Source organism: Lynx rufus, unplaced genomic scaffold, assembly GCF_022079265.1.
Source record: "Lynx rufus isolate CCGP_SWC_20201006 ecotype Redwood Valley unplaced genomic scaffold, mLynRuf1.p SCAF_7, whole genome shotgun sequence".
In the NCBI taxonomy this organism is placed as follows: Eukaryota; Metazoa; Chordata; class Mammalia; order Carnivora; family Felidae; genus Lynx; species Lynx rufus.
Genome location: NW_025814889.1, coordinates 126,375,296 through 126,392,018, shown reverse-complemented (window position 1 = coordinate 126,392,018; position 16,723 = coordinate 126,375,296). Strand labels below are relative to the sequence as shown.

Here is a 16,723-nt window from a genome sequence, read left to right as displayed (position 1 = left end):
GGACCAATTAAATAATAGGTAGATAAGAATATTCTTCTCAACCTTACCTCTTTATGTGCCTTCCAACTGTCTACTGTCACATTGAAGAGAGCTTTGAGGGCCTCGATGGCACAGTCTGTCTCCTGAGGTGAGAGAGGAGGTCCATTACGGTCTATGGCCGATTCATACTCATCGGTCCACTTGATGCTAAAGGCACTTTCCAAGATCTGGGTTAGCAGCGCTAGTCCCTGAAGCTCATAGCGCAATTGTGACCTGATGTCGGTGTGCAAAAGTGACAGGAGGAAGAGCAAGCGCAAGTCAAAGCATTTAATGTCACTAATAAACTTTCGGTCCTTGCACTTTCTCAGGAGGTTACAGAGCTTTGCAGCAAGGTTAAGTTCCAGGCTGAGCTGCTGTGCCATCTGACTGTTGAACACTATGTTACACAGACATTTTAATGACTCCACAATAACTGGGAACTCGGACACCTTCTCCAAAGAATCATCCGACTCATTTAGCTTGGCTAGTCGCAGCAGTATCTGCATATTTTCCTTGGTTGTTACAGGAACTAAAACCTTTTTGTCTCTGGAGAGAATGCGGAGAACTTCCAGGCAAGACACTTGACATGTTGTTGGGATGTCCTTTACAAGGACTTTAAATATACCTTCACAGAGTTTCTGAAAAACAAGAATGAGTATGAAAAGTCATTATTTGGCTTAAATGATTTAAAACAGAATACTTCTCTACCAATGTATGTAATAGCAGTCAGGTTCTGGCTAGAAAAGATTTTTACTTTAAAAAACATTTTTTTTTTACATTTATTTATTTTTGAGAGACAGAGAGACAGAGCACAAGTGGGGGAGGGGCAGAGAGAGAAGGAGACACAGAATCTGAAGCAGGCTCCAGGCTCTGAGCCGTCAGCACAGAGCCCGACGCGGGGCTCGAACTCACCAGCTGTTGAGATCATGACCTGAGCCGAAGTCGGACGCTGAACCGACTGAGCCACCAGGCGCCTCGATTTTTAATTTTTTAAGTCACAGAATGTTAGAAGTGAAAGAGACCTTAGGGGCACCTGGGTGGCTTCGGCTCAGGTCATGATCTCAACGGCTGGTGAGTTCGAGCCCCGCGTCGGGCTCTGTGCTGACAGCTCAGAGCCTGGAGCCTGCTTCGGATTCTGTGTCTCCTTCTCTCTCTGTCCCTCCCCCACTTGTGCTCTGTCTCTGTCTCTCTCTCCCTCTCTCAAAAATAAACATTCAAAAAAAAATTTAAAAAAACAAAAAAGAAAGAGACCTTATATTTGCTGCACTTCTTTCACTTACAGATATGGAAACTGAAGGCTAGAGAGACTGAATTAGTTGTACAGGGCTAGAGTGAATCGGTCAAGTTTTATATAGCTTTGTTCTCAACAGATTTTTAACACCAGACTACATATAATACCAGGATAGAAGGCAATTAGTCTGAATCATAGCTGTTGGACCCAAAGTACATATTATCGATCTTGCATTTTTTGAAAAATAATTATTCCTGTCATTGCTAAATTTAAGAACCACTGTTCATCTTTCAAAATTCAATATCTAGCTTTCTTCTCCATAAACTGCAGGTCTGGGTCTCTCAAGCTCATGTCTTATATGTGGAACAAGTAGGTATAACTATTTTACTACTGACCATTTCTGTACCTGTTGCATTTTATAAAAACAACAGCACCAACTAGGACTGATGTAAGATTTTACAAAGTTTGTATTAACCTAGCATCAGACTTTAACTCTTTAAAAAGAGGCTATTCATGGGTCAAGCATTATGATCTTGGCAGGAATCCCAAGCTGTGTGTACCTTCTCAGGTACATCCTGGTAGTACAGCTATGGCAATGTCAACTTTAAATGTACAGTTGACCCTTGAACAACATGGATCTGAACTGCACAGGTCCACTTATACATGGATCTTTTTCAATAAATACAGTATAGTACTATAAATGTATTTTCTCTTCCTTGTGATTTTAACACTTTTCTCTGGCTTACTTTATTGTAAAAGTATAAATCCAATAATATATAACATACAAAATATGCGTTTATCGACTGTTGATGTTATTTGTAAGGCTTCTGGTCAACAGTAGGCTCTTAGTAAGTTAAATTTCTGGAGAGTCAGAAATTATACACAGAATTAAAAAAAAAGATTTTTTTTAACATTTATTTATTTTTGAGAGACAAAACACAAACAGGGAGGGGCAGAGAGAGAGGGAGACACAGAATCCAAAGCAGGCTCTAGGCTCTGAGCTGTCAGCACAAAGTCCGACGTGGGGCTCAAACCCACAAGCCGTGAGATCATGACCCCAAACTGAGCTCGGACGCTTCACCAACTGAGCCACCCAGGTGCCCCATATACACAGAATTTTTTTTGACTGTGTAGGGGGTTGGCGCCCATAACCCCCACGTTGTTCAAGGGTCAACTGTACTGTTTTCTCTAGATGGAGGTGGGAAGGAAATTAACTTGACAAGCTGAAAAAAATTTGATAATAATGTCAATTCTACCTGCCATCCCTGATGACTAGAAAGGACTTTCATTTAATGTCTTACTATCATCATTAAAGCACTTAAAAATTTTTTTTGAAGTTTATTTATTTATTTTGAGAGAGTGAGCGAGCAGGGGAGGGGCAGAGAGAGAGGGAGAGAAAGAATCCCAAGCAGGCTCTGTGCTGTCAGCACAGAGCCTGATGTAGGGCTCAAATTTATGAACCGTGAGATCATGATCTGAGCCGAAACCAAGAGTCAGATGCTTAGCCAATGGACTGAGACATCCAGGCGCCCCAAAGCATTTTGTTTTAAAAATGAACATAAGTTTGGGCAGTGGGGATAAGTGTAATGTGCCCATTATAAAAATACAAAAAACAAGGCAATTTTTCTCTAATTTCTGATCTTTCATATCCAAGATAAAAAACAAAACAAAAAAAACCCAAAACAAAACCAATTCTACATACTGTTTCCTATGTGGTATATTTCTGGGGGTGAAGTCAGATAATATTTGCACCCACATAACTTTATTCAAGAGAGAACTCATCTACATTCCTGTTTAAGAAACACGTAATAAATAAGGTATTATAAAATATTATATATGTGAATTTGGAGTTCTACATATCTAGTAAAATAGACATCTTTACCTCCTAACTTTCTAAACCAAAAATAACAACAGCAACAAAAAAATCCCCCCCAAATCTATAGACAATATGATTCCTTTCTTGCTCTACCTTCAGACTCAAGAAAGAAAAAGAACAAAGTATGAATACAAATAGGAAGAGACAAGGCTATAGACCAAATGGACTAAAACACTGGGACATAAAAAGGCTACATGAAAGAAATTAGAAAGCCTACAAAATTTATAGTTAAAAACTACTTCTGGGGCACCTGAGTAGCTCAGTCAGTCTGACTGAGTCAGTCTGACTTCAGCTCAGCTCATGATCTCATGGTTTGTGAATCCTCTGTCACCCTCTCTCCTTGCCCCTCTCCCGTTCATGCTCTTTCAAAAATAAACAAACATTAAAAAAAAAAAAACAAAAAACGACTTCATTTACAGGTTTCCTGGAGATCAACTGGCAACCAAAGACAAGAGTTCTAATTTTAAAGCACAGTTTTTGGTTATACTTGTTCTTAAATATGCCATTTCTCATTATAGACATGCCTCACATAATGACTGTTAGGTGGCTTTTTATTATAATCATAATGTATCTTGAAAATCAAGCCACTTTCTTGGATCATGACTCTTTCTTCTCTGCCTTTTTTTTTTTTTTACTATAATTCAAAAAATAAAATCAAAGACCTACCCAAAATACAACAAAAGTGATATTTTATAAACACACCTATTGCTGTACTCAATATAATCATTTCTATTCAGAGAATATCATGAAGACCAAATTAATAAATCAGGTATATTTGGATGAATCAGAAAAATTTTGCTTTGGCGGCACATGGATGGCTCAGTTGGTTAAGCATCTGACTTTGGCTCAGGTCATGATCTCTCAGCCTGTGAGTTAGAGCCCCATGTCGGGCTCTGTGCTGACAGCTCAGAGCCTGGAGCCTGCTTCCGATTTTGTGTCTCCCTCTCTCTCTCCACCCTTCCCCACTCATGCTCTCTCTCTCTCTCAAAATAAATAAACATTAAAAAAAAAAAAAAAGAAAAATTTTGCTTTTCATATGTACACCAAGCTAGAGAATTGAAGAGGGAGCATTCTTTACACTTTGTCCATCTGTTGAGTGCATGCACTCCTTCTGTGTTTCAAAGATGCTCTTGTATTTCACCTTTATTTTGCCCGAACAGTATTTTTCTATGCTGTGACTATTTTTTTTCAGTTGATTTTATGCTTCCTAAAACATGCTCTGCTCTCTTCAAACACTTTATATAGCCCCTTGATGCCCACAGGACATATCTGGAATGAGCCTAGTGATCCTTTTCCTACTGCTCTGTCACAGACACTCCCCACTTTTTCTCAAGTGCTCCAAAATGACTCCCAGTCCCTTGACATCTGTCTTGAGCTCCTTCCCTGCTGTTCCTTCTGTGGCATGAAAGGACATGCTACCATGCCCTCTAGTCAGGAGCCCCCTCTTTTTCTCAGCTTTAGTTTGAAGACTGAGGGGTCTATAAGCTTCTCTAGTCACTCCCTCTTTTGATATTTGTGCTTCCAACAAGATCTTAGTTTTTGCTTTTGTATAGAGTAAGTTATTGGAGCATCTCACTCCTTCTCCAGGCTCCTAGAGAATAGGCCATGTTTTCTGTAGCCCTGTGGCTGGATCAGGTGTGCTATACCTATTTTTAAGTGCAAGATAACCACAAATTTCTAACCTTAAAACTACTACCACCTGACTCTCCAGCATCTTCCAAAGAATGACTCCTTTGTATTCCTCCTCCACCAGCCACCACTTACTATCAAGTCTTCTCTTCCTCTTTTTGCAGGTACAGTAAACTGTCATTACATTAGAGGTTAGGTATAGACTATTTTTATTTACTATTTTATTTACTTTCAAAATTGTTTTCATTGTTCAACTGATATATATTTTTCAATCTCAAATTATTTTGGTACCTTAGATAATTACAAAACACATTTTTTTTTCTATCAAAATTAATGGAAATATTTTCTGATTTAACAATTCTCACTTAGAGTTTGGGTTCTCTGTAATGAACGAAAGTCAGAAAGCAAAGTTGAGGTATGCTTACAAAATATAATTACTAAGAATCAAAGAGTCTGAGAAAAAGCCCTTTTAAAATGCTTACAAGCTTAGCAAGCCATGGCTATTTCTATAAAGTTACACTGTGGACGCAGGAGCAGACACTCAAGAGTAAGATCCCAAATAGTTCCCCAATGTTACTATCAGTACCGCCAAAAAATTTTAGTAATTTTCTCCTGAACTGAAGTCCCAGAGTCTACTACAGCAATGGTTGTCAAACTTCATCATGGATCATCATCAGCTAAAGGGATTGTTAAAATACATTGTTATACTTCACCCTCAGAGCTTCTGATTCAGTTGGTCTTGAGTGAGGTTCCAAAATTGGGACTTTTAACAAGTTCCTAGTTGCTGCTGCCAATTCAGAAGCTACACTCTGTGAACCACTGAACTATGGTTAACAATGGACTGACACAACTTGGATGTTAGAGGACTGGGGTTAAGTGAGAGCAATGGACCAGATAAGCTTAGAAAAGTAGGCTGAGTTGAAAGCCATTAATACAAATAACCTTAACTTCTCTTTGATTATCCTCAAGATGAACAGGGTGTCACTGTCTGGTCACATTACCTTTCTTAAATATTAAAAACTACTCTTAAAAAACTGAGAACAAACTGAGGGTTGATGGGGGGTGGGAGGGAGGGGAGGATGGGTGATGGGTATTGAGGAGGGCACCTTTTGGGATGAGCACTGGATGTTGTATGGAAACCAATTTGACAATAAACTTCATATATTAAAAAAATAAATAAATAAAATAAAATAAATTAAAAAAAAAAACTACTCCACGTATGAAATATATTACTTGTTTAAGGTCAATGGTCCTGGGCTTGAAACTTGTTCAACTTACCATGGACTCTAGAACCACAGCAGTACTGTGATGAAGGCAAAGGTTCTGGATTTAAACTCCTTGTATTCAAACCCTGGCTCTTCTACCATCTTCTAACAGTGTGACTGTGGCAACTTACTTGGCCTCTCTGGGCCTCATTTACTGTAAGAGCTAAATGATATCCCACATGTATAGCTCTTAGAATAGTGCCTAGAAAGTGTAAGTGTTCAGTATAGGTTTATATATTATTATAAAATAAAATCTCAGAGTCCTCAGTTTAGCATTTAAGATCTCCAACCTACTTTTTCAGGCTTCTCTTTCATACTGTGCTTCTATCAAACCCTCCTCTTTAGCTATATTCCTATCCAAATTACCTTACACTGAGCCACGTGGAGGTTTACAGTCCATGATAAGGAGATTAGACTTTAAATGCTATGAAAAGTCACAAAAGGAGTTTAAGCAGAGACATACAACCCAATTAAAACTTTTTAGAAAATCACACTGCCTGGGGCATCTGGGGGGCTCAGTCAGTTAGGTGTCAGACTTTGGCTCCGGTCATGATCTCACCGTTTGAGGGTTCGAGCCCCACATCAGGTCTCTCTGCTATCAGCGCCGAGCCTGCTTGGGATCCTCTGTCTCCCTCTCTCCCTGCCCCTCCCCAGCTCATTCTCTCTTTCAAAAATAAACATAAGAAGAAAAAAGAAAAGAAAACCACACTGGCTGCTGTGTGGAAAATGGATTGGAAGGGAACAAATACAGCTTCAACTAGAATGGAAGCAGCAGAGACAGAGAAAGGTAGATGGATTTGATATGTATTTCTGACAAACAGGTTTTGGGGAAAATTATGTATAGACACATTAAGTTTGCAATGCCCACAGAGATGTCAAGTACAAAGTTGAGTATGTGGCTGAAGCCCTAAGCAGCCATCAGGGCTACATCTTCTCTATGAGTAAAGGTGCTTGGAGCTATAGGAATAGATTGCCTACAGTAAAATACATAGAAAATAGAAGGAAGATGATAGAGCCATGAAAAATGCCACCACTTAGAGGCTGGGAGGAGGAGAACTTGATAAAAGAGATTAAGAGTTACAGCCAGAAGCAAGAGGAAATTTAGGAGTGTGGTGCTCTGGAAGACAATACAGGAAAGAAAATATTTTATAGAGGGAGTAGTCGACTGTTTCCAATGCTGATGAAAGATCAAGTAGTGTAAGGATTTGGCAATGCTAGATCACCAGTGACCTTGATAAAAGCAGTTTCTACATAGTATTTGGGAAATGAGAATGTGCAGATAGACGTACATACCTTTCAAGATGTGACTATAAAGAAACAGAAATTGAATGGTAGTAAGAGCAACTATAAGATAAAGAGAGGTCATTTATTTTTCTTTTCCTTTTTTTTTAAAGAGAGGATATACTAGTCCATGTCTGTATGATGAAGAGAATAAAGAGTTGGAATTAATCCAGAAGGAAATGGGGAACTTATTACAAGGTATTAAGCAGGGGGATGACATTAGATTGTGCTTTGAAATTATCATTCTGCTATAAACAATGGGGTACAAGGGCCCCTATGCATCAGCACTCCTGTATCCCTGGGGTAAATTCCTAGCAGTGCTATTGCTGGGTCATAGGGTAGGTCTATTTTTAATTTTTTGAGGAACCTCTACACTGTTTTCCAGAGTGGCTGCACCAGTTTGCATTCCCACCAACAGTGCAAGAGGGTTCCCATTTCTCTACATCCTCTCCAGCATCTATAGTCTCCCGATTTGTTCATTTTAGCCACTCTGACTGGGGTGAGGTGATATCTGAGTGTGGTTTTGATTTGTATTTCCCTGATGAGGAGTGATGTTGAGCATCTTTTCACGTGCCTGTTGGCCATCTGGATGTCTACTTTAGAGAAGTGTCTATTCATGTTTTCTGCCCATTTCTTCACTGGATTATTTGTTTTTCGGGTGTGGAGTTTGGTGAGCTCTTTATAGATTTTGGATACTAGCCCTTTGTCTGATATGTCATTTGCAAATATCTTTTCCCATTCTATTGATTGCCTTTTAGTTTTGTTGATTGTTTCCTTTGCTGTGCAGAAGCTTTGTACCCCAATGTTTATAGCAGCACTCTCAACAATAGCCAAATTATGGAAAGAGGCTAAATGGCCATCAACTGATGAATGGATAAAGAAATTGTGGTTTATACACACAATGGAATACTACATGGCAATGAGAAAGAATGAAATATGGCCTTTTGTAGCAACGTGGATGGAACTGGAGAGTATTATGCTAAGTGAAATAAGTCATACAGAGAAAGACAGATACCATATGATTTCACTCTTATGTGGATCCTGAGAAACTTAACAGAAGTCCATGGGGGAGGGGAAGAAAAAAAAAGAGGTTAATAAGAGACTCTTAAAAACTGATAACAAACTGAGGGTTGATGGGGGGTGGAAGGGAGGGGAGGGGAGGGTGGGTGATAGGTATTGAGGAGGGCACCTTTTGGGATGAGCACTGGGTGCTGTATGGAAACCAATTTGACAATAAATTTCATATTAAAAAAAAGAAATTATCATTCTGATGGTAATATGGAGAATGCACAAGAAATGGGACAGAACCAGAAAAAGTTAATGAGATGAGAAATGATGGTTATGTGAACTAAGCAGAGAAGTAGAAAGCTAAGAGACTGTGAGGGGCATCTGGTTGGCTCAGTTGGTACAGCATGTGACTCCTGATCTTGGGGTCATGAGTTCAAGCCCCACATTGGACACTGAGCCGACTTAAAAAAAAAAAAAAAAAAAAAGGAAAGCTAAGAGATTTTAAGGAAGTAGAACTGACTGGATGATTGGTGGAGTGGTCATCAGGGTGGAGAAGAAAGAGGAGACAAGGAATGTCTCAGATTTCTAACTTGGACAACTTGGTTGACAGAGGTCTTAATCATTCAGGAGATAGGGAACCCATTTTCTAAAGCTGGCAGCAAAAAGAGAATGATATTGCTTGGTAGACATTTCTCTTTAATCGCCCCACAGTGGACACCTCAAATAAAATACATCTAAACTCATTATCTAGGAAGGGGTCAGATCCTCCTCCAACATATATCCACCTTTCTAAAACTCACACTCAATTTACTGTCACATTATCCTTGATCTGGGCTGAGAAACCTACTCTCTACTATCTATGTGAACATATGTGCCTTTTCTCATGTTACTTCCTGTACATAGCATGTCTTCTTAAACCCTGACCTTCCGAAATAATTTGTTTCTTCAAGGCAAATGTCATCTTTGTAAGCTTAGAAGTAACCTCTTCTATCTCTACCACTTTTATAGCACTTAACACCTTTGACCTTGAATTATATTTATGGAGACTTCTTATCTCTTTCATCAGTTTTGGGAGGCAGGATTTGTCTGATGTATTTCTTTTTCTTCCACAGGTACAAAGATGCTGTCAAATATGTTGAATATGTACTTACAAACATATACGAAGTGCAACATCTTCAAAGCACTATATGCTAAACACAGAGTTTTATGTCCACATAGGCCATTAAAGTTCTGGGCTTAATTCCTAGGTACCACTTATTTGTGTGATTTTTAATAAATTGGTCATGTTTTTAAATTTCCTTATCTGTAACATGGGTATGATGGTACCTACTCATAGGGTTGTTGGGGGAATTAAATGAGATAGTGTGCATGTGCTGTTCTCAGATAAAATAAATACCCAATAAATGTTATTTAACATCATAACTACAATGCATTACCATATACTTTAGTAAAAGGCTACATGCTATAATAAAGAATATGACTTCCAGAGTCAGTCTTCACTTTGCTGTATTTTTTACCTGCGAGATCTAGGAAGTTACTTGATTTTTCTGAGCTTTAGTTTCATTATGTTTAAAATGGGGATAATATGTATTATGGTGTTGTTTTAGTAAATAAGATGCTGGTACATAGTAAGAGCTAAAATTGTACACTTCCAAGAACAAGACCTATAATTAAAGATCTCAGCCAAGAGTACTATCTTGAAGGAGGCTTATTTTTATGATTAAAATAATATGCCTATATGTAGGTTTGACATCTAGTTTTCTCTTCAACATCAGGGTTTATCAAAAGGATGTAATGAGCTGAGACTTTTAAAAGTCTTTACTATTATTTGGGAAATTCAAGTAAAGATTTATATATTAATTTAGAATAAAAATGGGGCAATAATTGAATAATTAAATCAAAATGAAACAATAGTGAACAGAGAAAGTGAACATTGCCAAAGACATGCACGAATGTCTGTTTTATTTATAAGAAACAGGAAAATGCAATAACTTTCCAGTTTGAGCTGGAAAGAGGGGCAGGGTACACACACAGCACAGGCACAGAGTTCAACTTGGCAGTAACCCAATGATAACTACAGGCCAGAAAACAGCTGAAGAGCCAAACAAAATGAGTGTAATTTACAGAATCAGAATATTAAGAGTTAGAAAGGGCTATAGTGACTATTTAATAATAACAAGCACTAGCAGTTGCAAAAGGTGCCATAAAAAAGTAGATATTGGGGAGAGTAAGTCTGAGAAACTTATAAAGCTTATTAAAGTATTAAAGATTCTCAGATGTACTATGGAAAATAAACCTGTTTAATTTTTTAAAACTGCTATTTCATTTGTTTGACCACAGAATCCTTTTAAAAAATAATACCTAATAGGGGCACCTGGGTGGCTCAGTCAGTTAAGCGTCCGACCTCAGTTCGGGTCATGATCTCACAGTTCATGAGTTCGAGCCCCACATCTGGCTCTGTGCTGACAGCTCAGGGCCTGGAGCCTGCTTCGGATTTTGTATCTCCCTCTCTCTCTGTTCCTCCCCTGCTCACACTCTGTCTCTGTCTCAAAAATAAATAAAGATTAAAAAAAAATTAAAAAAAAACCCAAACCTAATAATATACTCAGGACTTGGGAATATTTCTTTTATTTTACAGACATGAAAACTGACTCCCAGGGAGGCTAAATTATGTGCCTAAGATAGCACAGAATGCTAGAATGGGAAACTCAGATTCTTACCTGTCAGTCCTACTCTCTTTTCATTCTACTGGCATCTGGTGATGTGTAAGAAATAAAGCAAAAATGGGTGTTCCAACTTTGAAAGCAATTCAGGGTTAAGCTAGGCCTGTGAAAGGAATTATTGAGGACTGATTTTTTTTTTCTCCTTAAATGAACAGACTTAAGTCCTTAAACATGGTTCTACTTATTATCACTTTTTTATTATTAATGTTTCTGTTCTTCTATTTTCACGGAACTGAATACCTATTCTCAGAGTCTACTACTTTCTCTTTAATAAGAATGGACTCCTGCCCACCACACTTTTTGTCCATTATGTCCACAACATTAGCCACATGTTTGATTTATGCTCTTGCTCCAACCAGTGCTCCTATAGTGATGGGATAGGACCCTGCTCTTAAAATAGACTATGCACATTCATCTGGGAGATGTGGCACAGTGCCAGGGATACTTAAAGTCACAGGGCAATCCTAGTACATCCTCTTTAACCACTGGTTTACTAAAAGATTTAGTGGGGGCAGGGTGGGGAAGAATTTCTACATGAAAGTAAATACATTAAAACTCACAATACAAAAAGTCACATGAATTTTTGAGATTAAAAAATAAGATATAAAAGGAATATTGTAGCTAAGGCAGGATCCATTGAATGATACTTCCCTGGCCTCTCAAGGTTGTGCCTACTCTCTCCTCTGATGGATGTCACTAGATATATATTCCACAGGGATCTAATTTTAGTTCATAACTGGACTTGAAGGTCAGCCACCTAAATCTGATAGTTCTAAACTTTTGCCCTCTCTGTACAGCACGTGTGTGTGTGTGTGCGCGCGCGCGCACGCAAGCCAGAGAAAGACAGAGAGGTATTAAATTCTAAAATAAGCTTACTATAATTAACAGAACAATGTTGTCAGTTCTACAAGACAGACCTATTAAAAATTTGTATTTTACAAAAATGTTAAACAATCACTGACTCACTGCCAGAATTCTAACCTGGGTTTTTAGTAAAGGTTGGAGAAAGGATTCTGAAGGTCAAATTTAGAATTTCTTTATAAAAAGATAAAGATTAAATTTTCTAAATGAATACTCATGCAGCTGGGTCTATATGATATTTAACTTACTATTATTTCTATATACTTGTGGGTTTCTTTTCCCTGCTTGTAGTATGGGAAGTGATGGTACTTCTCACTTTTTATGTAATGGATACTGTCCTTGTGAATAAGGTTTATCTCACTTCCTAAATTTCACCTCTAGTTTACCTTACTCCACATGTACATTTTTCAGTAAGACAATCCTTCTGGCTATGTTCTATACCATGGTAATCTTGCTAAAAATATTGAAGAGAAAGTGCAGACAAACAACAATTATGTAAGTTTGGCTCAGGTTTGTTTGCTAATTAGCAGTCCTGAGAAAGACATGTTGCATCATCAGGAGTTCATTAAGGGATAGCAAAGACTGCTTAGGTGCAAATGAAAACTCACAAAATCTGCTGCCCATCCTTTCTCAACTGAGGGCAGAAATGGGCATGTCAAAACTTTTTATTTCTCTTCAAATACAGTACCAGCCAACTCTGCTTCTCTTACTATTTAAGAGTCTTTTTTTTTTTCAGAAAGCCTTTTTCTCCTATTAAAATATAGTTTAGTATTTTAAGTTAATATATCAGCAAATACAGAAGTATCATCATTTGTTGTTTATTATAATTTACCAAAGAAGGGCTCATTATCTCATTAACCTTTAGTGAATTCTTAACATAAGCTATAGTTTGATCACGCAGTATACTAACAAGGCTGGAAGATGGACACTATTACAACACATACCTGCTATCTTAGTGGCTAATACAGATCAAGGTCCTACAGATCTCTATAGCTCCTTTGCGTTTTTGCCTAAAAGTTTATCCAAGTCTTTCCTATATAGTCTCTTTAGGATCTCCCTGCTTTGTCTCCAATGCCATCTACCCCACAACACTCAACTATTCAGTCTGTACTAGTTACTCTATCTCTGAATCTAGTTCCCAGCTCTAATGTCCCAGGTGACAGAAGATAGTCAGGGGCTCTGATGGTAAGCTGATGTTTACCATGATGTTTGTGTCCCCATTAAATTCAGATGTTGAATCTCTAACCACCAATATGTTGGTATTTGGAAATGGGCCTTTGGGGAGGTAATTAGGGTTAGATGAGGTCATTAGGGAGGGGCGCTAGTCCAATGGGATTAGTGCCTTTGAAAGAAGAGACCCTGGAGAGCTAGCTCACTCACACTTTCCCTCTACCCCTCTCTGCACAAAGAGATCATGTGAGCGCACAGTGAGATGACAGCCATTTACAAGCAAGAGAAAAGGCCTCAGGATGAAATCTGCTGGCATCCTGATCTTGGACTTCTTAGCCTCTAAAACTGTGAGAAATAAATTTTGCTGATTAAGCCACCAGTCTATGGCATTCTGTTAACAGCAGCCAGAGCAGAATAATACAGCTGAGAACAGGGACAAGAGGGAAGTTAAGTTGTCCCAATGAGACAGTTGTGAGATTTTAGGGATCCTCAAAGGCACAAGAAGACACTAGTGATACAGCAAGAAAAGCACAGAACAGACTATTTAGATTCCCTCTAGTCCCTAGCTCTACTATTTTCTGAATTTGGATCTGGAGCAATTTTCTTAATCTATCTGAGGCTAAATTTCCTCATATGTAAGATAGAAATATACCTGTGTCACAGGGTTATTTTAATTATTTAATATAGAGAGCATCTGAAAAAAACATATTGTAAGATGTAATTCACTTTATATGTTACTTATTGAGGGCTGTACAATTGAAGTGAGAAAAGCACCTGGCTTTAAGCACTAGGTTTGCCCCTTATGGTTATGTGATCTTGGGCAAATTTCTTGAAATCACTTGTGTCTCATTTCCTCATCTCTAAAAATAGGAATAACATTTAGGGCTTATAAATATTAAGTGAGATTATATATTTAAAAATCTTTAGCTTGGGATAGAGTAGAGGCTAATGCATCTTACATCATAAAGATGGCCAGATGGACAAACAGATCAAGAAACATTAACAGGCATACTCTACATAGGCACAATACGGCTAGGAAATTTTTATTTGTATGTGTTTTAATGGCAAAGCCACTTGAAAAAGGAAAATGCTGATGCTATAAAAATATCATGGCAATTATGTATTAATTTTATCAATTCTATGATGTTCACTTGGAATCTATAGTACCCATTACTTAGCACTTGTGTGCTCAGCCCCCATACAGGCACACAACTCAAAATGTTCCCAACTTAAAATTCAAGTACATGCAAATTATTCAAGAGAAATAAATTCTAAGTGACAAGAAGTCTATTTTGGGTTGGGGAGTTAAAAAGCACATGACTCAAGTTATTTATAATATTAGGAAGACTGAACATGTAAAATGAATGAATAAGGAATGTAAGTGTATTTCAATGTATAGCAATTTAAAGTTATATTAAGAGACTGAAGAAATAAACTACAGAGAATTCAGCCAGGGAAAGCTTTTTGATAAATATGAGTGTTAGGCAATAAGGGGGGGGGGAGGAAATGATAGAGATGGAGTGGCAGAAAGGAAGTAGGAAGACAAGCAAAACAGTGGACAAAGGTAGAGACAGAGAGGGATATGGGTAAGGTAAGAGGATCAACCAAAGCCGACTTAAAGGAGTTCATACACGTAAAAGCTTTCTAATTAAAGCTATCTGACAACAGAGTGGCTGCTGTGAGCTTCCCATTACTGAAAGTATTTCAGAGTGTGATGTCCCTTTGTGCAAGATATGTTAGAAGGAATCACTATACTGGAAGATACTTGGTGCCCTTTACTATACTGTGAGTTCCCTGTGAATTTCCTGCAAATATGATCCCTGAAGGCAGAGAAAGAGACAGAGGCCCTGGGTTGAGTCCTAGCTCTTCCATTCATTGTCACTTTGGGCAAGTTAACTTCTCAGTTTTTCATCTATAAATGGGGAAGTTGGGAACATTAGAGATGTCTGTACAGTCAGTAACTCTTCCATGTCCCTAAGATAAGAGTTTAATTAGTCAAAGATATACATACATGTTCTCCCTTTTCCTTAGTACATGATCAAACTTTGTAAGGAAGAGCTAAATGCTGAGAAAAAGAAACCGTACATTTTTGGCAAAAAATAAATAATCATAATAATCATAGGAATCCAAAAAAAAAAAATCTGCAACATGCCTAACTAACTCCTATGGTCAAGTACTGCACTGCTTATGGAGAGCTGACACTACATATCCTCACTGGCTATCCTATGTGGTCACACTGCAAAGCATGCTCTTCTGTTTAGTGTCCATGCTGATAATTAGCTCAGTGTCAAAGCTTTGTTTATGCTCTGCATCAAATCTCAAACTTTAGATGCCTAAAATCATACACTGAATACAATCAATTCATAAGCTGTACAACAGGTTGATTCAATTATTAATAAATGGCAGTATGGTGAACAGGGGTTTGGAGCCAGACTGCATGGGCTTGAATCATAGCCTTAGACTTCACTAGTTTAGGCAAGTTATTTCCTGTATGCCTTAGTTTCCTCATCTGTAAAGCAAAACCACAGTACCTACTATATAGACTTGTTGTGAGGATTAAACGTGTTAATATTTCATACACTGCTTGGAATGATGACGGACACGTAGTGTATGTTACCTATTGTATTTACTAACAAGCTTTACTGAGATATAATTCATGTATCATAAAGTTCACCCTGTTAAAAGCGTATACTCATTGGTTTTTAGTATAGTCGCACTGTCTAATTTTAGAACATTCTCATTACCCACCCCCAAAAAATCCAATACTCATTAGTAGCAACTCCCCATTCCCCTCTCCCACTAGCCCCTAGGTAACAACTAATCTACTCTCTGTTTCTTCGGATCTATTTTAGACATTTCATATAAATGGAATCATATATTATGTGGCCTTTGTGTCTGGCTTCTTTCACTTAGCGTAATGGGTTTAAGGTTTATTCATGTTGTAGCACTTATCAATTTCTTTATTCTTTAATTTTCGGCAGAATAATATTTCATTGTATAGTTAACACGTTTTGTTTATTCATTCATAAATCGATAGATATGTGAGTTGTTTATACCTTTTGGCTATTATGAATAATGCTACCGTAAACATTCACATACGAGTTTTTGTGTAGACATATATCTTCATTTCTTTAGTGTAGATACCTAGGAGTACAATTGCTGAGTTCAACCTTTTGAGGAACTGCCAGACTGTTTTCCAAAATGGTTGCACAATTTTACATTCCCACCAGTAAGGTATGAGCATTCTGATTTCTCCACATCCTTGCCAATACTTGTTATTATCTGTTTTTTTTTATTCTAGCCATACCAGTGAGTGTGAACTTTAATCTCACTGTGGCTTTAATTTGCATTTCCCTAATGATTAATGATGTCAAGTTATTTCATGTGTTTACTGGCAATTGCATATCTTTGGGAAAATGTGTATTTAGATCCTTTGCCCATTATGAATTGGGTTGTCTTTTTATTATTGAGTTCTTTATATAGTCTAGATAGAAGTCTTTTACCGGAAATATAATTTGAAAATATTATCTCCCATCCTGTAGGTTGTCTTTTCACTTTCTCTTTTTTTTTTTTTTTTTTTTTTTAAATTTTTTTTTTTCAACGTTTATTTATTTTTGGGACAGAGAGAGACAGAGCATGAACGGGGGAGGGGCAGAGAGAG

The 16,723-nt window shown here is 37.7% G+C and overlaps 1 protein-coding gene across 3 annotated transcripts in view; it reads right to left on the bottom strand.

Moving 5' to 3' along the window:
* The window catches only part of RIC8B (RIC8 guanine nucleotide exchange factor B), a 97,504-nt gene that overhangs the window by 61,502 nt on the left and 19,279 nt on the right, over nucleotides 1–16,723 (bottom strand). For all 3 annotated transcript variants that reach the window (XM_047066704.1, XM_047066707.1, XM_047066705.1), the window contains exon 3: nucleotides 48–656. In XM_047066704.1, the coding sequence (XP_046922660.1) occupies nucleotides 48–656 (609 nt within the window). The remainder of the gene's footprint in view (nucleotides 1–47; nucleotides 657–16,723) is intronic.